The 25,521-nt window shown below is 50.0% G+C and overlaps 1 protein-coding gene across 8 annotated transcripts in view; it reads left to right on the top strand.

Moving 5' to 3' along the window:
- MECP2 (methyl-CpG binding protein 2) overlaps positions 1-24,282 on the top strand; it is a 75,475-nt gene extending 51,193 nt beyond the window's left edge. For 7 of the 8 annotated variants that reach the window (XM_030807562.1, XM_030807560.1, XM_030807568.1 and 4 more), the window contains 2 exons: positions 13,007-13,357; positions 14,416-24,282. In XM_030807562.1, the coding sequence (XP_030663422.1) occupies positions 13,007-13,357; positions 14,416-15,499 (1,435 nt within the window). In that variant the 3' untranslated portion in view covers positions 15,500-24,282. Of the gene's footprint in view, positions 1-4,641; positions 5,757-13,006; positions 13,358-14,415 lie in introns of those variants that run through there. The other variant, XM_030807567.1, reaches the window with a different exon arrangement.
- Positions 24,283-25,521: the final 1,239 nt, after the last annotated feature.

The raw sequence follows: 25,521 nt of genomic DNA, 5'->3' as shown, positions 1-25,521 counted from the left end.
TTGGGATCTTGACTGGAATGACTGGTGTTCAATCATTATCGTTTCCACCTAATTTGTATTTGTACACAGGACAGTTACTAATTTGTTGATACTTGTTTGATCCCCAGTCCCTAGAGTTGTTTATGGGATGGAGCTTCAGTCCCTGCTGCTTCCCCTGTGGCTGCAGCTGGAGTCAGGGTGGGGACCCAGGGTGCTGCTGGCAGATTCTTGAGACAAGTAGAATCTCCTCTATATCAGTCTCTCTCTCTGTCCCAGCAGTGCCCAGGAAAACCTGGCCAGCCTGTCACTGACCTCTCCACCTAGGGCACTGGTGGTTCAGGTCCTTCTATTTGCCACTGGCAAACTGTACTTCTGCCAGTCTGGCTCTTAGGCCCAGTTTCTCTGATCTTGCAGATTTTCTCGGGCTCTGCTACAGAATCCTCATACCTCCAGCAGGTCCCTCCTTTGCCCATGTGTTTAACTGTGGTGGTGGAATCGTGTGAGCACTGCTTCTCTCACATGGATCCCAGCCACACCACATTCTACAGCAGTTCCTCTGAAGGCATTGATAGAGATATTTCCTCCTGTTTTGCATTTCGTTGGTCATTTCAGTAGAATCAGGGTGAAATAAACATGGGGGCTCAGATGTCAGCATTACGAACCAAGTACGTCAGGCAGGCTGATGTGGACTGACCTACACTAGTGAGACGCAAGATGACGAAAACAAGGGCACTCACTCCAAGTTACTGATGAGATGTTTGGATGAAATGAGCCAGTCCTTAAGCAGAGTTCTCTAGTAAAAGAGATCTCCTTTCTGCCCTTTCTTGTTCCCCAAAATGTGTTGCCTTCATGGTGAAAATTTATTTTGGCAGATTTTCTCTTCTTCGATAAAAGCAGCCTACACTTTGTTAAAAGTCTGTGAAACTTATTTACATGAAGTATGCAAAGGTAAGAAAAAAACATTATCAACAAGAAATGGAGAAAGCCAGCAGCTGTGGGAATGTGTTGCTGAGGACAGAAAAGAAATGCACAGTGTCAGTGTCTATGGAAACAGACCACTTGGGCCTTGAGGACTAGGTGTTTGGAATTGGAGGCGAGCTTGGCCTGGTGAGTCTCTAACCACTTGTGTGTAGGATCATTGTGAGAACCCTGCTAGAATATAGAGGCAAAGATGCAACGGGAAATCATTGGAGAAGTTACCAGGGAATGATGAGCTAATCTGAAAAAAATACATGTTTCTAAGTTGGGCGTGGTAGCGCATCTGTAGTCCCAGCTACTTGAGAGCCTGAGGCAGGAGGATCGCTTGAGCCCAGCCTGGGCAGCATAGCGAGACCCTGTCTCCCTAAAAAAACTTTTTCGTTGTTTTGTTTTGGAATTTTTTTTTTCCTGGTCTTTTTTCCCCCTTTTTGTGAATAACGGGATCTCACTATGTTGCCCAGGCAGATCTCGAACTCCTGGGCTCAAGCCATCCTCCTGCCTCTGCCTCTCTGAGATTACAGGTATGAGCCACTGTGTTAAGCAAAAAAACTTTTAAATGAAAATCATTTTTTAAAAGACAGGCTTTCCAGGGGAGGGTATTATTCCACTTATATGAAGTGTCAACAGTAGGCAGATTTGTGGAGACAAATAGATTAGTGGTTACCAGGGGCCGAGAGGAGTGGGAGTGGGGAGCAACTGCTTAATGGGTAAAGGGTTGTCTTTGGAAGTTACGAAAATGTTCTGGAACTAGATAGTGGTAATGGTTGCATGACATTGTGAATGTACTAAATGCTATTAATGATAAATTTTATGTTAGGTGTATTTTACCACACTTTAAAAAAAAATGATCAAATGCCCTCAGAATAGCCAACAACTTTCCACTTGGCTAAATGCCTACTCATTAAACTTCTTGAACTAAATTCCTTTCTAATTGTCATGGTTACTGTGTCCTGGGCTTCAGAGTTTCACATTCAGGTCGGCTTGGTCCAGTCTGGCATGTGTCACTATAGGTCCCCACATTGGCCTCTTCCTCAGGCGGACAGCCCATCTATCTGCCGGGGCTCTGTGCCACAGCCAGATAGACTTGTTCTGAGACAGCTGTGTGCGCTCTGAGCACTGGCCAGGCATCACAAAACCTATCTTTATGATTTAGAATAATTGGTGGTCAGCTGCTGTTTTAATGTTTTTTTTTAATTTAGATATAATTCACATACCATGAAATTTACTCATTTAAAGTGTACGGTTCATTCTTCAGTATAATTCATAGGCTCACAGAAAAAATTGTTTAAAATACGCGATTCAGTGTCTTTTAGTACATTCACAGAGTTGTGCAACCATCGCCTCTGTGTCATTCCAGAACATTTTCAGCACCCAAAAGAAACCCCAGACACAGTAGCAGTCACCTCTTATTACCCGCAGCCCCTGGCAACAACTAATCCACTTCCTGTCTCTATGGATTTGCCTATTCTGGACATTTCCTATAAATGGAATTATGCACTATTTGGCCTTTTGTGTCTGGCCTCTTTCACTGAGCGTAACGTCCTCAAGGTTCATCTGCATTGTAGCATGTGTCAGAATTTCTTTCCTTTTTGAGGCTGAATGATATTATATCCTATAGATAATGAGGTTTTGATTATCCACCCATCCCTTGAGAATGTATATTTGGGTTGCCCCCACCATTTGGCTATCGTAAACTGTGCTGCCATGAACATTGGTGTACGGATATCTGTTTGGTTACTGGTTTTGGTTTTTTGTTTGTTTTGGTTTTTTGAGACAAGGTCTCGCTCTGTCACCCAGGCTGGATTACAGTGGCACGATCTCTGCTCACTGCAACTTCCACCTCCCAGGTTCAAGCAATTCTCCTGCCTCAGTCTCCTGAGTAGCTGGGACTACAGATAGCACTCACCACCATGCCCGGCTAAATTTTTTTGTATTTTTAGTAGAGACAAGCGTTTCACCATATTGGCCAGGCTGGTCTCAAACTCCTGACCTCAGGTGATCCACCCACCTCAGCCTCCCAAAGTGCTGGGATTACAGACGTGAGCCACTGCACCCGGCCTAGTTGTGGTTTTTTGAGAGTGTATGGCTAGGAGTAAAATTGCCAGGTCATATGGTAACTCCATGTTTAACATTTGAGAAACTGCCAAACTGTTCTCCACAGCAGGAATTTTTTAACCTGTATGTGGTGGGCTTGTGTTTAGGTTTTCATTTTACACATCTATAAAGATGAGATTTGCTGTATGGCACTGGTTGCCTGTATTTGGGGAGGGCTCTGCTTTTGGTTGGCAAGAACTGCATTTTATTTAAGCTTTGCAAAACATAACTGGTTTCTCGCATCTTCTCAAAAGTGGAGGATTATCAGAAGTGGACTCGAATTCAGAGCAGGGCAGCTGAACCTCAGGCTCCACCATTGTAGCCTTCAAGCTGAACCTCATTCTCTCTTGCTCCCTGGAGACCACTGAGACACTCTGCCTGTGCCAGTTTGATTTCTCACATTTTTAAAGGGCTGAAGCTTGTGTCTCAAAGTGCTGTAGCCTTTATTGATTCATGCAGAGAAGCCTCCTTGATTCCATGATTCTGCAGCTAATACTGGAAGTAGAAAGAATCGGAAGCACCATCTGGATGACACTTTAGGGTGGAAGCAGCCAGTACAAGGGGGGGCTAATTATTTCCTCTGGTCCCAGACTGTTCACCTGGAGCCTTAGCCACCACCCTGCCCTTAGGTTAACTGCGTCGAGTGGTAGTTTAGCTGTTTGTGCTGGGACGAGGGATAACTGGAAGTGAAAGGTACTGAGAAATGCCATCTCCTGAAAGTGGCGAGCATGAGTGAATTTATGAAAGGTTGGGATGTTGCTGGGGCTCTGGAAGTTTCTCTGGAGCTCACTCCAGGGGACAGGGAGGGGGCTGGATTCCAATTCAGGTGAAAAATACCTTTCATCTGCCTTGTTCACCTGGCTTTTTTGCCTTTTTGTAAAATCTGAAAACCTCAGGGATTGAGTAGTCTTTCCTCAGCTGCAGTTGCCTGGCTGGCCACACCTGCCAGCTGTTGCTGATACCCCTGTAATGTGCAGGTCCTTCCGGGCCTTTCTCACAAGATCACTGCAGGTCACATTCATGAGGAAAATGCAGGCAGTTCCTGCCATCAGACCCCTCAGGATGTCACAGTTGGGCCTGAAAACCAGATTCCTGCAACTAATTTTCCTTTGCTAGATCAAATGAAGGATTTGATCTAATGTTTGCATTCTAGCAGCAAAATCATTGAATATTTTATTTCTTAAGAGCCTTACTTCATATTTTGTAGGTATTTAAGATTTTGTAAAGGCCTTTCTGCTTCAACGTGTGATGTGTGCATTCTTAGAAAAAAACCTTGTGTTCTGTAAATCACACAATAAAAACATGAGTTTGTGTAGGAAAAACTGGGGTGGGGTAGATCACTCCAAACTTGTGTGGTGTGGTAACTGGAGCTCACTGATGAAACCATGAACAGTTCTGGCTGAAAGAACCCCACAGTACACTGAGGTTTGTTGGCATTGCCCCCAGCACCGCCATGGTCCCTTTGTGTGCGCCACCATGCCTGGCTAATTTTTTATTTTTAGTAGAGACGGGGTTTCACCATGTTGGTCAGGATGGCCTCGAACTGACCTCGTGATCCTCCCACCTCAGCCTCCCAAAGTGCTGGGATTACAGGCGTGAGCCTCCGTGCCCAGCCTTTAGCTTTTTTTCTTAATGTCTTTGTGTAACATGAAGGCATTCTCTTTAATTGTTAAAAAGCTTGCCTACCGCTGCTTCAAAATATTACTGTCAGTTGGCACAGCTTCCGATTATATTGATGTCATCTCCCTCCTTTTAAACATGTTACCATATTGGCACTGTATTTCCCCCAGCCCATTGATCACTTGAGAGTTAGTCATAGTCCTCGTGCTGTTTCACTCCTAAACATTTAAGCATGCCTTTCCTAAGAGCAGACAGTACAGTTAAGACACTCAGGAAGTTTAGCAATGAGCTAACACAGAACCTTACATTTCTCCACATACCCCATAAATGCCTTTTTTAAGAGCCTTTGAGCCTGGAATGCGGAGTCCAGGACCGTGTGTTGTATTCGATTGTGTCATCCCTTCAGTCTCCTTTATCAGAAATGTTCCCCCACCCCTTTGTTTTCTCTCATCGTCTTGAGGAGTCCAGACCGTGGTTGCATGGCACGCCCTCTCTGGACTCTTTCTGCTGTGTCCTCACGGTGAGCTTGAGTCTCCTACTGGTGATGCTGGTTCATCTCAGCAGCACTGAGGGGCCTGAGCTCAGATTGGTCATTTGTTAAGGTGGTGCCTGCCAGATTTCTCCACAGAAAAGGGCCCCGTACTTTTATTTGCTCTTCAGCCTGTGTATTCCTTCCTTTCTTGCCAGCTTGTGGGTGGCTTCTCTGGCAGCTTCTGTAAGATACTCAGTTTGGCAGTTGTAGTTGTTTCAGCAGGAGAGGTGTCTGCATACCTGACCACCACATGGCTAGAAGTCGATCCATCCTCTGGCGTAACCATCCTCCATGCTACTGTCCCTGGGGCGCTGAGGCCCTCCTCAGTGACTTCCTCCACCTCATCTTCCGCCATCTCCAAGCCACCAGTGTCCAACGGACTACTGATACGTCCCAAACTCATCATTTGTTTATTCACCAATTCAGAGCCCACCTTTTTTTCAGCACTGAGTTAGCCTCTCCTTGCTAGAAGCTTACGGTCGAAGGTCTCCAGCCATCAGAAGCATGTGGAGCGCTGCGCCCGTGTTGTGGTTATTCATCCAGCATGCGTTGAGTAAGGGTTGCACCTGTGCCTGGCATTATGCATTGAGCGGGGAGATGGGGGTTGGCACGCACAGCTAAGTACACTGAGGGCTCGGGTGCCCTGGCTTATAGAGCAGGGAGGGAGGCAGGAGCAGGGAAGGTGTCTCAGAAGTACCTTTTTTTTTTTTTTTTTTGGAAATGGAATCTTGTTCTATCGCCTGGTCTGGAGTGCAGTGGCACGGTCTTAGCTCACTGCACCCTCCGCCTCCCAGGTTCAAGCGATTCTCATGCCTCAAGTCCCCGAGTAGCTGGGACCACAGGCGCACACCACCACGCCCGGCAAATATTTTGTATTTTTAGTAGAGGCGGAGTTTTCCCATGTTGGCCAGGCTGGTCTTAAACTCCTGGCCTCAAGTGATCTGCTCACCTCGGCCTCCTAAAGTGTTGGGATTACAGGCATGAGCCACTGCGCCCGGTCTAGAAGTGCCATCTTAACTGAACCTGAAAGATGAAAGTTCTCCAGATGAACCTGAAAGTTCTCCAAATGAAAAGGTGGGAGGGGGTGACAGGGTTAGGCCCAGAGCCTCTGGTGACACAGGGTGGGCATCATTGGTCACTTTTTCCTCGAGGGAGGGGCGTCACACGGGTGCTAGGGTAGGAGCTATAACCATGTTGATAGTGCCGCCTCTGCCCATCTGGCCTGGCATGCCCTGAGCCCTCCGTCCCACCTGTGGAACTCATAAGCCCTGACAGCCCACCCACTCCTGATTCATTATCCACACCCCTGTGCTTCCACTGTGCCTAGAACAAGCTTTCTTCAGGGGGAGGGGAGGCTGGAACTATGTTGTTGTTACCTATTTGTCCTCCCTTCCAAACTGAGCTCTTGGAGGTGGAAGGATGCTGCAGGATCTGGCTCAGGACGAAGGCAGTTGGTGAACAGACACGTGTGTTTGTGACTCACAGTGATCTCAGACAAGTTCCTCTGTCTAGTGGAACTTCCTTTTTTCCATCTGTAACACTCCAGAGTTGAATAGGTGGTTTTTCTGAGGATACTTCAACTCTAAAATGTATGAACTTGTGAACTAGGTATTTAGTTATCCTCGTAATCAAGATTGTGTGTGTGTGTAGGGCGGGGGCGGGGGGTTCTGATTAGAGGGAGGATGAAGAGAGGTGTATGGGGTTTTTTTTGTTTGTTTTTTGTTTGTTTGTTTGTTTTTGAGATGGAGTCTCACTCTTGTCACCCAGGCTGGAGTGCAGTGGCGCAATTTTGGCTCACTGCAACCTCTGCCTCCTGGGTTCAAGTGATTCTCCTGCCTCAGCCTCCTGAGTAGCTGGGATTACAGGCATGCACCACCATGCCCAGCTAATTTTTGTATTTTTAGTAGAGATGGGGTTTCGCCATGTTGGCCAGGCTGGTCTCGAACTCCTGACCTCAGGTGATCCACCTGCCTCAGCCTCCCAAAGTGCTGGGATTATAGGCATGAGCCACCGCACCTGGCAGGTTTCTTTGAAAAAGTTTGTGTTTTGGCAAACACCATAAGCCCCCTGGGGGACAGCCTTGGGGAGTCACCTGGCACCCTAGCCCAGCCTCCCTCCCTTGGGTCCTGCAGTGAAGGCTCAGTGAGGGTGTGCAAATGCCCAGGTCACCCTGGGACTGGGCAGGCCCTCTGGGCTAAGGGTAAACTAATTTGGAGTACCTGTTTTCTATCATTGTTTTTTATTTGTTAAATTTAAAGGGTAAAAGTGCAGTTTTGTTGTGTGGATATATTGTATAGTGGTGAAGTCTGAGCTTTCAGTGTAGCCATCACCTGAATAGTGGACATTGTACCCGTTAAGTAATGTCTCATCCCTCACCCCCTCCCACCCTTCCCAGTCTCCAGTGTCTGCCATTCCTCACTGTCCGTGTGCACATGCTATTCAGCTCCTGCTGCTAAGTGAGAACGTACGGGATTTGACTTTCTGTGTCTGACTGTGTCACTGAAGACAATGGACTCCAGCTCCATCCATGTTTTTTATCATTTTTACTTGCACTCCACACCCAGCACAATCCAGGCTTCTTTGTGGGTTTTTTGAAATTTGTCTTTAATTATAAAAGTAGCAGCCAGCAAATTAACAAACAGCCATGTGCCTTTCATTGCACAGAATTGAAAATCATCATACTATATTTGCTTCAAGTAATTTCCATTAGAAAGAGCTAGAATATTACAGTAGAGTTAAAGACCCTTTATTTCTCATCTTCAGTGCTATTAAAAGTTCATTTAGGGCCAGGCATGGTGGCTCACGCCTGTAATCCCAGCACATTGGGAGGCCCAGGCGGGTGGATCACCTGAGGTCAGGAGTTCAAGACCAGCCTGGCCAACATGGCGAAACCCCATCTCTACTAAAAATACAAAAATTAGCCAGGCATGGTGGCACGCATCTGTAATCTCAGCTACTCGGGAGGCTGAGGCAGGAGAATCGCTTGAACTCAAGAGGGAGGCAGAGCCTCTATGCAGTAAGCCAAGATTGCACCACCACACTCCAGCATGGGTGACAGAGCAAGACTCCATCTCAAAAAAAAAAAAAAAAAGTTCATTCATTGTACACTTAGAAATAGTTAAAAAGGTAAACTTTGTTTTGTGTGTGTGTATATATATATATATATATATTTTTTTTTGAGACATATATGTGTCTGGGTCGTTCGCCCAGGCAGGAGTGCAGTGGCATGATCAACGGCTCACTGCAGCCTCAACTTCCTAGGCTCAAGTGATCCTCCTGCCTCAGCCTCCCGAGTAGCTAGGATTACAGGCACACACCACCACACCCAGCTAATTTTTGTTTTTGTTTGTTTTTTTTTTTTTTTTTAGAGACAAGGTTTTGTTATGTTGCCCAGGCTGGTCTCAAACTCCTGAGCTCAAGCAATCCACCTGCCTCGCCTCCCAAAGTGCTGGGATTACAAGTGTAAGCCACCACACCTGACCTGTTTTGTATATTTTACCACAATAAAAAGCCTTTAAAACCCCAAGCAGACACTTCATTCAGGCCCAACTCAGAATCTGATCACAGCAGGGTTTCCCCCCTTTCTAGCGAGTAGCTGAAGAATTGTTTTCTCTCCTTGGTGGTATAACTATCACTGTGGGTGTTGCTCCCCTGCTGCTCCAGTGGTTTGGTTTTTTTGTTTTGTTTTGTTTTTGTTTTTTTTTTTTTTTTTTTTTTTGAGATGGAGTCTTGCTCTGTCATCTAGGCTGGAGTGCAGTGGCGCGATCTCAGCTCACTACGACCTCTGCCTCCTGGGTTCAGGCGATTCTCCTCCCTCAGCCTTCCGTGTAGCTGGGACTTACAGGCACCTGCCACCAGGCCCGGCTCATTTTTGTATTTTTAGTAGAGACGGAGTTTCACCATGTTGGCCAGGTTGGGCTCGAACTCCAGACCTCAGGTGATCCACCTGCCTCAGCCTCCCAAAGTGCTGAGATTACAGGTGAGAGCCACTGCACCTGGCCGGCCCTTCAGTCTTTTCCTTCTCAGTCAGTGGCACCACCATCTTCCCAGGCTTTGGACATGGTCCCTGACTCACCCCTGCCCCTCACCCCCACACTAATCCACCAGCGAGCTCTGTTGCTTCACCACCTAGACCAGCCCCAAATCCTCAACTGCCCCAACCCTGGGCCACACCTGGACCACTGCTAGAGGCCTCTCATGGGCCCTGCCTGTTTTTCTCTTGCACTCCCCGGGCTTTCTGGCACAAGATGTCCCAGAAGCAGAATCACATATCTCTCCTGGGAGCCAATCCAGTGTGTTTACTGCCCCTGGAGTGTTATTGTTAGCCTTAGAATATGTCCCACTACAGGCTTCCAGAGCACTGTAGTCAAAAGTTATTTGAAATAAATCTTTTCTCTGTGGTATATTGTCAATTTGGTATAGAATTAAATTTGTTTCTTTTCTTTTTTCTTTTTTTTTAAATTTTTTTAAGAGACAGGGTCTTGGCCAGGCATGGTGGCTCATGCCTGTAATCCTAGCACTTTGGGAAGCCAAGGTGGGTGGATCACCTGAGGTCAGGAATTCAAGACCAGCCTGGCCAGCATGGTGAAACCCCATCTCTGCTGAAAATACAAAAATTAGCCGGGCGTGGTGGCAGGTACCTGTAATCCCAGCTACTCGGGAAGCTGAGGCAGGAGAATCGCTTGAACTCAGGAGTCGGAGGTTGCAGTGAGCTGAGATGACGCCATTGCACTCTAGCAAGACTCTGTCTCAAAAAAAAAAAAAAAAGAGAGACAGGGTCTCGCTCTGTCACTCAGGCTGGAGTGCAGTGATGTAGTCATGGCTCACTACAGCCTCAGACTCCTGGGCTCAAGTAATCCTCCCACCTCAGCATCCCAAAGTGCTGGGATTGTAGGCTGAAGCCACCATGCCTGGCCCAAACTCATTTGTTTTTATTTGCATTAAGTGTAATAAGGTTTTGTTACTTTTAGTTTGAATTTTATTTTGGGTAATAGAAACATTTACATGATTCAGAAGTCAGAATTACACTGAGGCATGTTCAGCTAGGTCTCCTGTGCCTGTACCGTCACCTTTTTCCCCTTAGCCCATGCAGGGAATCAATTTCATTAGTTCCTGGTGTGTCCTTCCTTAATACTCCTTCTTTCTTAGGTAGAATGCAGTAGATATGTTTGTGCTTTGCTCCCTTTGCTTCACAGTGGATCCTGGAAATCACTCCATCGCAGTTCTTAGAGCTCTTGTTTAGTCCCTTTGGATCTGCACAGTACTCCAGTGTGTGAGCGCACCATAAGTTTATTCAACAAGTGCCCTGGTGATAGGGATCGGGGTATTGGAAGCCTTTGGCAAGTAAAAATAATGCTGTAGCAAATAACATCATGCATATGTTCTTTGAGATTTCTGGAGGTGTCTCTTTAGCATAGATTTCTAGCAGGCATTCCTTATGTCATGTTTAGGTGTATAGTTTGACCTCATGGTGATTAAGGTATTTGGGAAATGAAAATGAGAGTTTCGAAGAAGCCAGATCTTTCCCATTAGTTCACTGTTTTTCTCTGACATCAGGACCGTCCAGGTTCCAGGGAGCAGCCCTGGCATTAGGCAGCGCCATGGTAGATCGTGTAGAAGTAGCAATTCCCATCTGTCTGCTTTCTTAGCCCACTCTGCTGGTGGCTCCCCTTCTCTCCCTCCTTTATGGGGAGCTGCCTACAGGTCCATTCTCAAAGGCTGATCTCTGGTGGGCCACAGGCCACACCTAGCTTCCCAGGGTTCTTTGTCATTTCCCATTGGGAGCCATAAGACTCGGAGACTTGAAAAGCAAGCTCTGGCTGGGCACAGTGGCTCACGGCTATAATCCCAGCACTTTGGGAGGCTGAGGCGGGTGGATCACCTGAGGTCAGGAGTTCGAGACCAGCCTGCCCAACATGGTGAAACCCCGTCTCTACTAAACATACAAAATTAGCCCGGCATGGTAGCGCACGCCCATAATCCCAGCTACTCAGGAGGCTGAGGCAGGAGAATAACTTGAACCCGGCAGGCGGAGGTTGCGATGAGCCAATATTATGCCATTGCGCTCCAGCCTGGGCAACAGAGCGAGACTCCGTCTCAAAAAAAAAAAAAAAGAAAAGCGAGCTCTGTGCTGGGACAGATTAGGGACCCCTCTTTACAGCAAGAAAGACTGCCCTGTGGGTTGTAGGATGCCTTTGTGTATGCAGTGGCTCTAGGTGACTCTGGCAGCCACACTCTGGGCCCTAAACTGCTGGAGGAAGATACAGGATAGGGAGGAACTCAGGGGTGAGTCATAGTGGGGACAAGACATTCCCTCACTCTAAGACCTTGTCACTAGATTGGAACATCTCTTGCCTCCCTATACCTGACCTGATGGTTCTGGAGAGATACGTCCTTGTAGCTTCTGAGTCCCAGCACTAACTAGCCTTCGGTAACTTCCCTACATCATTTGAGTTCTGGTTTCCCAGGGATGCTTGCCAGTGAGTGCCATGGTGCCCTCATTGCACACTCTGTGCAGTGTAGACAAGAGGGGAAGTCTCTTGGGGTAGACCAGCCGCAAGGCGGTGACCAGCACTGATGTGAACCACATGGGACAGGGGAGTTGTAGGGCTGAGAACACGGAGGGTGGGAGTAGTCATGCTCTTTTCCAGAATGAACTGCTAACAAAGGGACTTGCAGGTGGCTGCTGCTTCTTTCCAAGCCGCCCCTGTTGTTGCTGAGGCTCTGGAGTCCTAGGAGGTTTCACGGTGGCATACTAGACAGATTACTAGAGGATCATGGCCAGATCAGATACTGATGCTGGGGCGTGTGGCCTCACGGTGGCCATTTCTGACGAGACCCCACCAGGCCGAGTGATGTGTAGAGAAGGAGCTGCTTCTGTCACCAGAAAAGAATGGGGAAGCCTCCTACACCAGAATAGGTAGGGTGCTCTTCTGCACCAGCAGGAAGGGGACGTATGGCTCTGCCTGGACCACATCTTTTTCCTTGCTCTTCCCTCCGCATCTGCTGTGGCCGAGGCCATTCCTCATCAGGGAACATCTTGTGTTAAAGGCTCGTGCCACCTGGGACCACTTCTCTTATCACCCCCAGTACCCTAGGCAGCAGTTTCCTGTGGCCTGAGTTAGCTGATATTTATATAGTGCCATTGTGCCTTTTCTCATGTGATGCTCACAGTAAGGATGCCTAGATGGGGTTACCTGTTGTCGAGATAAGGAAACTGAAGCACAGAACGCTGAGGTCATTTGCTGGGTTCATGTTTGGAAAGCGGCAAAGGATTTGAGTGCAGGTTGGCTGACTCCAAACCTGTGTGTGCTTTCCATGACACTGTACTGTGTGCCTCATTGAGCATTCATTCTAGAAAACCAAAAAGACACCCAAGCCCCGGCCTTCACAAAGGAGACCCCCTCCCCCATTTGGCTCCCTTTCCAGCAGTCGAAGGCCTCTTGTCAGCCATCGAGCCCAGAGTCCCTTGAAGTGCGACTCATGCTGGGGTGGCATGCTCAGGAGCACAGTGTTTCCGCTCAGAGGAACAGGCTCTGAGTCTCCTGCAGTGCTAGGAGACTTGTGGTGGCCACAGTGCAGGTCAGGCACACCGGCCAGCACCACCTGCAGCCCAAATTCCTAAAGAAATATTTGGGTCCCAGCTTGGCCCGAGGCTCTGTTGTCCTGGGGAAGGACATCAAGATCTGAGTGTATGATGGCCTGGGGCCTTGCATGTGGTGGCGGTCCAAGCCTGCCTCTGCTCACTTGTTCTGCAGACTGGCGTGTTCTCTGTGATACTTACATACTTGTTTAACACTTCAGGGAAGAAAAGTCAGAAGACCAGGACCTCCAGGGCCTCAAGGACAAACCCCTCAAGTTTAAAAAGGTGAAGAAAGATAAGAAAGAAGAGAAAGAGGGCAAGCATGAGCCCGTGCAGCCGTCAGCCCACCACTCTGCCGAGCCCGCAGAGGCAGGCAAAGCAGAGACATCAGAAGGGTCGGGCTCCGCCCCGGCTGTGCCGGAAGCTTCTGCCTCCCCCAAACAGCGGCGCTCCATCATCCGTGACCGGGGACCCATGTATGATGACCCCACCCTGCCTGAAGGCTGGACACGGAAGCTTAAGCAAAGGAAATCTGGCCGCTCTGCTGGGAAGTATGATGTGTATTTGATCAAGTAAGTAAGAGCAACTCCCGTCTCTACAGGGCAGAGAGGGCAGGGACAGGGATCCCTCATGGAGCAGGAAAACGTATGTGCCCAGGGCGGGGGCGGGGGGAACATAAACAATGAACACTGAGACCAGGTTTGCTTGAAATGCCCGTGTACAGAGGTCGCTGCCCTGAGTGGGAAGTTCTCAAGGTAGCAGGCCCTCTATCCTCTCCACACCTCGAGGCCTTATCTGGGGATGGAATAGCTGCAGAAGCAGAGGAACTTGCAGAGCCAGGGGTTCAGAGGGGTGAAGAAGCATGTTTCAGTTCTGCCTCTTAAATGATCCCAAAAAGGTTAGCAGTTTTCTTTTTTTTTTTTGAGACGGAGTCTCGCTCTGCTGCCCAGGCTGGAGTGCAGTGGCGCGATCTCGGCTCACTGCAAGCTCCGCCTCCCGGGTTCATGCCATTCTCCTGCCTCAGCCTCCCGAGTAGCTGGGACTACAGGCGCCCGCCACCACGCCCGGCTAATTTTTTTTTCGTGTTTTTAGTAGAGACGGGGTTTCACCGTGGTCTTGAGCTCCTGACCTCGTGATCCGCCCGCCTCGGCCTCCCAAAGTGCTGGGATTACAAGCGTGAGCCACCGCGCCCGGCCAGCAGTTTTCAAATGACATTTGCAGACAGCCTCATTTAATTCCATAACCCTGAGAAGGGTGAGCAAAGGATTATCTTGTTGAAACTGATTCCTGGAGAGACTGAGCACCATACCTGAGTTCAAAATTGGGAATGTTCTAGATGGTGACTCAGGCCCAGGCACCAACCAGCAGAATGGGCCTCAGCCCAACAGCCCTTCTGTACCAGGCCTGACTCTTTGGTTGCTGAACTTTGGAGATGCCTGGGGGGTCAGCAGCAGGCAGATGAGTGAGTGGCTTTGGTGACAGGTCCTCAGGGGCAGCCAGGCAGTGTGACTCTTGTTCAATAGTAACATTTATCAGAGCGTTGTCACCACCATCCGCTCTGCCCTATCTCTGACATTGCTATGGAGAGAGCCTCTAATTGTTCCTTGTGTCTTTCTGTTTGTCCCCACAGTCCCCAGGGAAAAGCCTTTCGCTCTAAAGTGGAGTTGATTGCGTACTTCGAAAAGGTAGGCGACACATCCCTGGACCCTAATGATTTTGACTTCACGGTAACTGGGAGAGGGAGCCCCTCCCGGCGAGAGCAGAAACCACCTAAGAAGCCCAAATCTCCCAAAGCTCCAGGAACTGGCAGAGGCCGGGGACGCCCCAAAGGGAGCGGCACCACGAGACCCAAGGCGGCCACGTCAGAGGGTGTGCAGGTGAAAAGGGTCCTGGAGAAAAGTCCTGGGAAGCTCCTTGTCAAGATGCCTTTTCAAACTTCGCCAGGGGGCAAGGCTGAGGGGGGTGGGGCCACCACATCCACCCAGGTCATGGTGATCAAACGCCCTGGCAGGAAGCGAAAAGCCGAGGCCGACCCTCAGGCCATTCCCAAGAAACGGGGCCGAAAGCCGGGGAGTGTGGTGGCAGCTGCTGCCGCCGAGGCCAAAAAGAAAGCCGTGAAGGAGTCTTCTATCCGATCTGTGCAGGAGACCGTACTCCCCATCAAGAAGCGCAAGACCCGGGAGACGGTCAGCATCGAGGTCAAGGAAGTGGTGAAGCCCCTGCTAGTGTCCACCCTCGGTGAGAAGAGCGGGAAAGGACTGAAGACCTGTAAGAGCCCTGGGCGGAAAAGCAAGGAGAGCAGCCCCAAGGGGCGCAGCAGCAGCGCCTCCTCGCCCCCCAAGAAGGAGCACCACCACCATCACCACCACTCAGAGTCCCCAAAGGCCCCCGTGCCGCTGCTCCCACCCCTGCCCCCACCTCCACCCGAGCCCGAGAGCTCCGAGGACCCCACCAGCCCCCCTGAGCCCCAGGACTTGAGCAGCAGCGTCTGCAAAGAGGAGAAGATGCCCAGAGGAGGCTCACTGGAGAGCGACGGCTGCCCCAAGGAGCCAGCTAAGACTCAGCCCGCGGTTGCCACCGCCGCCACAGCCGCAGAAAAGTACAAACACCGAGGGGAGGGAGAGCGCAAAGACATTGTTTCATCCTCCATGCCAAGGCCAAACAGAGAGGAGCCTGTGGACAGCCGGACGCCCGTGACCGAGAGAGTTAGCTGACTTTACACAGAGCGGATTGCAAAGCAAACCAACAAGAATAAAGGCAGCTGTTGTCTCTTCTCCTTATGGGTAGGGCTCTGACAAAGCTTCCCGATTAACTGAAATAAAAAATATTTTTTTTTCTTTCAGTAAACTTAGAGTTTCGTGGCTTCAGGGTGGGAGTAGTTGGAGCATTGGGGATGTTTTTCTTACCGACAAGCACAGTCAGGTTGAAGACCTAACCAGGGCCAGAAGTAGCTTTGCACTTTTCTAAACTAGGCTCCTTCAACAAGGCTTGCTGCAGATACTACTGACCAGACAAGCTGTTGACCAGGCACCTCCTCCCCTCCCGTCCAAACCTTTCCCACATGTGGTCGTTAGAGACAGAGCAGTTGAGAGGATACTGCCGTTTTCGGTGCCATCAGTGCCCCGTCTACAGCTCCCCCAGCTCCCCCCACCTCCCCCACTCCCAACCACGTTGGGACAGGGAGGTGTGAGGCAGGAGAGACAGTTGGATTCTTTAGAGAAGATGGATATGACCAGTGGCTATGGCCTGTGCGATCCCACCCGTGGCGGCTCAAGTCTGGCCCCACACCAGCCCCAATCCAAAACTGGCAAGGACGCTTCACAGGACAGGAAAGTGGCACCTGTCTGCTCCAGCTCTGGCATGGCTAGGAGGGAGTCGTCCCTTGAACTACTGGGTGTAGACTGGCCTGAACCACAGGAGAGGATGGCCCAGGGTGAGGTGGCATGGTCCATTCTCAAGGGACGTCCTCCAATGGGTGGCGCTAGAGAGGCCATGGAGGCAGTAGGACAAGGCGCAGGCAGGCTGGCCCGGGGTCAGGCCGGGCAGAGCACAGCGGGGTGAGAGGGATTCCTAATCACTCAGAGCAGTCTGTGGCTGGTAGTTAGGGACTTAGTGGACAGGGGAGGGGGCAAAGGGGGAGGAGAAGAAAATGTTCTTCCAGTTACTTTCCAGTTCTTTAGGGACAGCTTAGAATTATTTGCACTATTGAGTCTTCATGTTCCCACTTCAAAACAAACAGATGCTCTGAGAGCAAACTGGCTTGAATTGGTGACATTTAGTCCCTCAAGCCACCAGATGTGATGGTGTTGACAACTACCTGGACTTGTATATATACCTGCGCTTGTTTTAAAGTGGGCTCAGCACATAGGGTTCCCACGAAGCTCCGAAACTCTAAGTGTTTGCTGCAATTTTATAAGGACTTCCTGATTGTTTTCTCTTCTCCCTCCCATTTCTGCCTTTTGTTCATTTCATCCTTTCACTTCTTTCCCTTCCTCCGTCCTCCTTCTTCCTAGTTCATCCCTTCTCTTCCAGGCAGCCGCAGTGCCCAGCCACACTTGTCGGCTCCAGTCCCTAGAACTCTGCCTGTCCTTTGTCCTCCTGCTGCCAGTACCAGCCCCACCCTGTTTTGAACCCTGAGGAGGCCTTGGGCTCTGCTGAGTCCGACCTGGCCTGTCTGTGAAGAGCAAGAGAGCAGCAAGGTCTTGCTCTCCTAGGTAGCCCCCTCTTCCCTGGTAAGAAAAAGCAAAAGGCATTTCCCACCCTGAACAACGAGCCTTTTCACCCTTCTACTCTAGAGAAGTGGACTGGAGGAGCTGGGCCCGATTTGGTAGCTGAGGAAAGCACAGAGGCCTCCTGTGGCCGGCCAGTCATTGAGTGGCCCAACAGGGACTCCATGCCACCCGACCTTGACCTCACTCAGAAGTCCAGAATCTAGCGTAGTGCAGCAGGGCAGTAGCAGTACCAATGCAGAACTCCCGAGACCCGAGCCGGGACCAGCACCAAGGTCCCCAGCCCTTCCTCTGCTCCCCCTTTTCCCTCGGAGTTCTTCTCGAATGGAAATGTTTTGCTTTTGCTCAATGCAGACAGTGGGGCCAGAACACCACACATTTCACTATCTGGTCCGTAGCTGTGGTGTAGGGGCTTAGAGGCATGGGCTTGCTGTGGATTTTTAATTGATCAGTTTTCATTTGGGATCCCATCTTTTTAACCTCGTTCAGGAAGTCCTTATCTAGCTGCATATCTTCATCATATTGGTATATCCTTTTCTGTGTTTACAGAGATGTCTCTTATATCTAAATCTGTCCAACTGAGAAGTACCTTATCAAAGTAGCAAATGAGACAGCAGTCTTATGCTTCCAGAAACACCCACAGGCATGTCCCATGTGAGCTGCTGCCATGAACTGTCAAGTGTGTGTTGTCTTGTGTATTTCAGTTATTGTCCCTGGCTTCCTTACTACGGTGTAATCATGAAGGAGTGAAACATCATAGAAACTGTCTAGCACTTCCTTGCCAGTCTTTAGTGATCAGGAACCATAGTTGACAGTTCCAATCAGTAGCTTAAGAAAAAACCGTGTTTGTCTCTTCTGGAATGGTTAGAAGTGAGGGAGTTTGCCCCATTCTGTTTGTAGAGTCTCATAGTTGGACTTTCTAGCATATATGTATCCATTTCCTTATGCTGTAAAAGCAAGTCCTGCAACCAAACTCCCATCAGCCCAATCCCTGATCCCTGATCCCTTCCACCTGCTCTGCTGATGACCCCCCCCCCCCGCCAGCTTCACTTCTGACTCTTCCCCAGGAAGAGAAGGGGGGTCAGAGGAGAGGGTGAGTCCTCCAGAACTCTTCCTCCAAGGACAGAAGGCTCCTACCCCCATCGTGGCCTCGCACTCCTGGCACTACCAAAGGACACTTATCCACGAGAGCGCAGCATCCGACCAGGTTGTCACTGAGAAGATGTTTATTTTGGTCAGTTGGGTTTTTATGCATTATACTTAGTCAAATGAAATATGGCTTCTGGAATCATTGTCCAGAGCTGCTTCCCCATCACCTGGGTGTCATCTGGTCCTGGTAAGAGGAGTGCGTGGCCCACCAGGCGCCCCCTGTCACCCATGACAGTTCATTCAGGGCCGATTGGGCAGTCGTGGTTGGGAACACAGCATTTCAAGCGTCACTTTATTTCATTCGGGCCCCACCTGCAGCTCCCTCGTTCCCCAGCCTCTTTCCCTTCCAGTTTATTCCAGAGCTGCCAGTGGGGCCTGAGGCTCCTTAGGATTTTCTGTTTCCCCCTTTCTTTCTCATTCCCTCTTCTTTCCCAAAGGCATCACGAGTCAGTCGCCTTTCAGCAGGCAGCCTTGGCGGTTTATCGCCCTGGCAGGCAGGGGCCCTGCAGCTCCCATGCTGCCTCTGCCTTGGGGTCAGGTTGACAGGAGGTTGGAGGGAAAGCCTTAAGCTGCAGGATTCTCACCAGCTGTGTCCGGCCCAGTTTTGGGGTGTGACCTCAATTTCAGTTTTGTCTGTACTTGAACATTATGAAGATGGGGGCCTCTTTCAGTGAATTTGTGAACAATAGAATTGACCGACAGCTTTCCAGTACCCATGGGGCTAGGTCATTAAGGTCACATCCACAGTCTCCCCCACCCTTGTTCCAGTTGTTAGTTACTACCTCCTCTCCTGACAATACTGTATGTCGTCAAGCTCCCCCCAGGTCTACCCCTCCCGGCCCTGCCTGGTGGTGGGCTTGTCATAGCCAGTGGGATCGCCGGCCTTGACAGCTCAGTGAGCTGGAGATGCTTGGTCACAGCCAGGCGCTAGCACAGCTCCCTTCTGCTGATGCTGTATTCCCATATCAAAAGGCACAGGGGACACCCAGAAACGCCACATCCCCCAATCCATCAGTGCCAAACTAGCCAACGGCCCCAGCTTCTCAGCTCGCTGGATGGCGGAAGCTGCTACTAATGAGCGCCGATGCGGGTGCAGACAATCTTCTGTTGGGTGGCATCATTCCAGGCCCGAAGCATGAACAGTGCACCTGGGACAGGGAGCAGCCCCAAATTGTTACCTGCTTCTCTGCCCAGCTTTTCATTGCTGTGACAGTGATGGCGAAAGAGGGTAATAACCAGACACAAACTGCCAAGTTTGGTGGAGAAAGGAGTTTCTTTAGCTGACAGAACCTCTGAATTTTAAATCACTTAGTAAGTGGCTCAAGCCCAGGAGGGAGCAGAGGGATACGAGCGGAGTCCCCTGCACGGGACCATCTGGATTTGGTTTAGCCCAAGTGGAGCCTGACAACCAGAACTCTGTGTCCCCCCTCTAACCACAGCTCCTTTTCCAGAGCATTCCAGTCAGGCTCTCTGGGCTGACTGGGCCAGGAGAGGTCACAGGTACCAGTTCTTTAAGAAGACCTTTGGGCATATACATTTTTAGCCTGTGTCATTGCCCCAAATGGATTCCTGTTTCAAGTTCACACTGGCAGATTCTAGGACCTGTGTCCTAGACTTCAGGGAGTGAGCTGTTTCTAGAGTCCCTACCATGGAGCGGGTCTGGAGGACCTGCCCGGTTGGGGGGCAGAGCCCTGCTCCCTCCGGGTCTTCCTGCTCTTCTCTCTGCTCTGATGGGATTTGTTGATTCTCTCCATTTTGGTGTCTTTCTCTTTTAGATACTGTATCAATCTTTAGAAAAGGCATAGTCTACTTGTTATAAATCGCTAGGATACTGCCTCCCCCAGGGTCTAAAATTGCATATTAGAGGGGAAAAGCTGAACACTGAAGTCAGTTCTCAACAATTTAGAAGGAAAACCTAGAAAACATTTGGCAGAAAATTACATTTCGATGTTTTTGAATGAATAAGAGCAAGCTTTTATAAAAATGCTGATCTAAAAATACTTAGCACTTGGCCTGAGATGCCTGGTGAGCATTACAGGCAAGGGGACTCTGTGGAGGTAGCCGACCTGAGGGCATGACTCTGACCCTGTCTTTTGGGAGTGACCTGGAAGGCCCAGCACCACCCTACTTCCCACTCTTTCATCTTGACAGAGCCTGCCCCAGCACTGATGTGTCAGGAAAACACCCAGGGAACTAGGAAGGCACTTCTGCCTGAGGGGCAGCCTGCCTTGCCCACTCCTGCTCTGCTCGCCTCAGATCAGCGGGCCTTCTGAGCTGGCCTCTCACTGCCTCCCCAAGGCCCCCTGCCTGCCCTGTCAGGAGGCAGAAGGAAGCAGGTGTGAGGGCAGTGCAAGGAGGGAGCACAACCCCCCGCTCCCGCTCCGGGCTCCAACTTTACACAGGCAGAGCCCAGACCCTGGAGGAAATCCTACCTTTGAATTCAAGAACATTTGAGGAATTTGGAAATCTCTTTGCTCCCAAACCCCCATTCCGTCCTACCTTTAATCAGGTCCTGCTCAGCAGTGAGAGCAGATGAGGTGAAAAGGCCAAGAGGTTTGGCTCCTGCCCACTGATAGCCCCTCTCCCTGCAGTGTTTGTGTGTCAAGTGGCAAAGCTGTTCTTCCTGGTGACCCTGATTATATCCAGTAACGCATAGACTGTGCGCATAGGCCTGCTTTGTCTCCTCTATCCTGGGCTTTTGTTTTGCTTTTTAGTTTTGCTTTTAGTTTTTCTGTCCCTTTTATTTAACGCACCGACTAGACACACAAAGCAGTTGAATTTTTATATATATATCTGTATATTGCACAATTATAAACTCATTTTGCTTGTGGCTCCACACACACAAAAAAGACCTGTTAAAATTATACCTGTTGCTTAATTACAATATTTCTGATAACCATAGCATAGGACAAGGGAAAATAAAAAAAGAAAAAAAAAAGAAAAAAAAAACGACAAATCTGTCTGCTGGTCACTTCTTCTGTCCAAGCAGATTCGTGGTCTTTTCCTCGCTTCTTTCAAGGGCTTTCCTGTGCCAGGCGAAGGAGGCTCCAGGCAGCACCCAGGTTTTGCACTCTTGTTTCTCCCGTGCTTGGGAAAGAGGTCCCAAGGTTCTGGGTGCAGGAGCGCTCCTTTGACCTGCTGAAGTCTGGAACGTAGTCGGCACAGCCTGGTCCCCTTCCACCTCTGGGAGCTGGAGTCCACTGGGGTGGCCTGACTCCCCCAATCCCCTTCCCGTGACCTGGTCAGGGTGAGCCCATGTGGAGTCAGCCTCGCAGGCCTCCCTGCCAGTAGGGTCTGAGTGTGTTTCATCCTTCCCACTCTGTCGAGCCTGGGGGCTGGAGCGGAGACGGGAGGCCTGGCCTGTCTCGGAACCTGTGAGCTGCACCAGGTAGAACGCCAGGGACCCCAGAATCATGCGCGTCAGTCCAATGGGTCCCCTCCAGGAAGTAGTGAAGACTCCAGAAATGTCCCTTTCTTCTCCCCCATCCTACGAGTAATTGCATTTGCTTTTGTAATTCTTAATGAGCAATATCTGCTAGAGAGTTTAGCTGTAACAGTTCTTTTTGATCATCTTTTTTTAATAATTAGAAACACCAAAAAAATCCAGAAACTTGTTCTTCCAAAGCAGAGAGCATTATAATCACCAGGGCCAAAAGCTTCCCTCCCTGCTGTCATTGCTTCTTCTGAGGCCTGAATCCAAAAGAAAAACAGCCATAGGCCCTTTCAGTGGCCGGGCTACCCGCGAGCCCCTCGGAGGACCAGGGCTGGGGCAGCCTCTGGGCCCACATCCGGGGCCAGCTCTGGCGTGTGTTCAGTGTTAGCAGTGGGTCATGATGCTCTTTCCCACCCAGCCTGGGATAGGGGCAGAGGAGGCGAGGAGGCCGTTGCCGCTGATGTTTGGCCGTGAACAGGTGGGTGTCTGCGTGCGTCCACGTGCATGTTTTCTGACTGACATGAAATCGACGCCCAAGTTAGCCTCACCCGGTGACCTCTAGCCCTGCCCGGATGGAGCGGGGCCCACCCGGTTCAGTGTTTCTGGGGAGCTGGACAGTGGAGTGCAAAAGGCTTGCAGAACTTGAAGCCTGCTCCTTCCCTTGCTACCACGGCCTCCTTTCTGTTTGATTTGTCACTGCTTCAATCAATAACAGCCGCTCCAGAGTCAGTAGTCAATGAATATATGACCAAATATCACCAGGACTGTTACTCAATGTGTGCCGAGCCCTTGCCCATGCTGGGCTCCCGTGTATCTGGACACTGTAACGTGTGATGTGTTTGCTCTCCTTCCCCTTCCTTCTTTGCCCTTTACTTGTCTTTCTGGGGTTTTTCTGTTTGGGTTTGGTTTGGTTTTTATTTCTCCTTTTGTGTTCCAAACATGAGGTTCTCGCTACTGGTCCTCTTAACTGTGGTGTTGAGGCTTATATTTGTGTAATTTTTGGTGGGTGAAAGGAATTTTGCTAAGTAAATCTCTTCTGTGTTTGAACTGAAGTCTGTATTGTAACTATGTTTAAAGTAATTGTTCCAGAGACAAATATTTCTAGACACTTTTTCTTTACAAAAGCATTAGGAGGGAGGGGGGATGGTGACTGAGATGAGAGGGGAGAGCTGAACAGATGACCCCTGCCCAGATCAGCCAGAAGCCACCCAAAGCAGTGGAGCCCAGGAATCCCACTCCAAGCCAGCAAGCCGAATAGCTGATGTGTTGCCACTTTCCAAGTCGCTGCAAAACCAGGTTTTGTTCTGCCCAGTGGATTCTTGTTTTGCTTCCCCTCCCCCCGAGATTATTACCACCATCCCGTACTTTTAAGGAAAGACAAGATTGATGTTTCCTTGAAGGGAGCCAGGAGGGGATGTGTGTGCGCAGAGCTGAATAGCTGAGGAGAATGGGGCTGGGCCCGCCCGAGCAGGAGGCTGGGACGCTCTGCTGTGGGCACAGGTCAGGCTAATGTTGGCAGATGCATTTGGCCACTCCCCCTGATGCAGCTCTTCCTGGACAGGCCAGGTGGTGGGCATTCTCTCTCCAAGGTGTGCCCCATGGGCATTACTGTTTAAGACACTTCTGTCACATCCCACCCCATCCTCCAGGGCTCAACACTGTGACATCTCTATTCCCCACCCTCCCCTTCCCAGGGCAATAAAATGACCATGGAGGGGGCTTGCACTCTCTTGGCTGTCATCCAATCGCCAGCAAAATTTAGATGTGAGAAACCCCCTTCCCATTCCATGGCAAAAACATCTCCTTAGAAAAGCCATTACCCTCATTAGGCATGGTTTTGGGCTCCCGAAACACCTGACAGCCCCTCCCTCCTCTGAGAGGCGGAAATAGTGCTGACTGTAGTAACCATTGCATGCGGGGTGCAGCATCTGGAAGAGCCAGGCAGGGTGTCTGCCCCCTCCTGAGTTGAAGTCATGCTCTCCTGTGCCAGCCCAGAGGCCGAGAGCTGTGGACAGCATTGCCAGTAACAACAGGCCACCCTGTGCAGAAGGGAGTTGGCTCCAGCCTGGAAACCCGTCTGAGGTTGGGAGAGGTGCACTTGGGGCACGGGGAGAGGCCGGGACACACTTAGCTGGAGATGTCTCTAAAAGCCCTGTATCGTATTCACCTTCAGTTTTTGTGTTTTGGGACAATTACTTTAGAAAATAAGTAGGTCGTTTTAAAAAAAATTATTGATTGCTTTTTGTAGTGTTCAGAAAAAAGGTTCTTTGTGTATAGCCAAATGACTGAAAGCACTGATATATTTAAAAACAAAAGGCAATTTATTAAGGAAATTTGTACCATTTCAGTAAACCTGTCTGAATGTACCTGTATACGTTTCAAAAACACTCCCCCCACTGAATCCCTGTAACCTATTTATTATATAAAGAGTTTGCCTTATAAATTTACATAAAAATGTCCGTTTGTGTCTTTTGTTGTAAAAATCAAGTGATTTTTTCATAAGGTTCTTTTACTATTGGAAAAGATGGGCAGCACGCAGTTTTATTTTATTTTTGTAAGTTTTTTAATACATGTGAAAGCAAAGAATACTCAGCATGCCTTTCTAAGTGACGCGTTTGCACCTTTTGTTGGGAAGTACTGTATCCTGTGCTGTTAGCATTCTCGATAAATCTCTCTGTGAAAGTGACTCAAGGTCTGGGCTTTCATTATAAGACAGAAGTCCCCCTCCAGCTCACATGACAGCATGGTGCTGCGTTTCCTCATTGGATCTGGCTGTCCCTGGACACAGGTAGCTGCCTTCAGGCCTGCCACGAGCGGCCAAGGGAAGCCTCCTCCATATGCTGGCCTCGCTGGCCCCTCAGCTTCTTCCAAGCCAGTGCTTTCCAGGCACACTGCTCCAGCGTGTGATGGGAAGGGCCTGGCATGAGTCAGCCTGCAGCACAACCTCCCTGCTCCGGACCCGTGTGGTAGGGGCACCCCCTAGGTCTGGATGTGCTGTGGTGCTTTTGGACACCCCCCACCCCCGCAGGCTGTGGCTCCTCCTGTGTCATTCTGGCCAGGACCCTCACATGCCCTCTGCTGACTGCTAACCTGGTTCTCTGACCAGGCAAGGGCAGGCTGAGGGGTTTGCCCAAACGGGGCCCCCTTGTTACTGGCTTCCTTGGCTCTCAGGAGCAGCCTCGCCAGGTTGGTAAGGGGCTGGAGGAGACAACTGCTCAAAGGAGTCCAGCTTCACATGCACATGCTAGAAGGTACCCTCTGAAGGCCTGGCCTTGAAAGGTAGATCCCAGGGTTGAAAAGTCAACTTGTATGCATTGAGCATCTCGTGTGCCAGCCCTGTTCCGTGAGCTGATGGGCCTTTGTGTGTAAGTAGGACCAAATCCCCCCGTGGAGGTTAGCATGGGTGTGCATAGTCATTTCAGATACTTGAGTTGGTACATCTCAGTAAAGTCTGTCCCGTGAGAAGCCAGGTTTCATGGTATGGTTGGTATCTTCCTTGGGAGTGGCCACAGTGGTGGTGGCTTCTGGGAAGAGTCTCCAACAGGGGCCAGCTGTGGGCCTTGGGCACTTCTCGTTTCCAGGAAAAGTCCTAAGTCTGTAGGGCTAGGGGTGGGGAACCCCTTCGCTGTCAGGATCAAGAGGGCAAGGGGAACTGTCGCTGGAGGAGACATCCAGCTGGAGAAACAAAAGAGTAAGTCTGCGTTGCTGCTTGTGGGGTCTTCCCCATCTCAGGGCGGGGACCGGGGGTGGCGGTCCAGACAAGTACTCAAGGACGATGCCCAGGAGGGAACAGGTACGGGGTGGCAGGAAGCCTTCACCACAGCTGCCTGAACTCACCCTTGCCAAATGAGGGCTGGGGCAGCAGCAACGCATACACTCACGGCTGTGGCGGGCAGCGTTCTTGGCACATTTCAGGACACCTAAG

This window comes from Nomascus leucogenys, chromosome X (genome assembly GCF_006542625.1).
Source record: "Nomascus leucogenys isolate Asia chromosome X, Asia_NLE_v1, whole genome shotgun sequence".
Classification (NCBI taxonomy): domain Eukaryota; kingdom Metazoa; phylum Chordata; class Mammalia; order Primates; family Hylobatidae; genus Nomascus; species Nomascus leucogenys.
The sequence above is the reverse complement of the archived record's forward strand: the minus strand, read 5'-3'. Positions and strand labels throughout refer to the sequence as shown.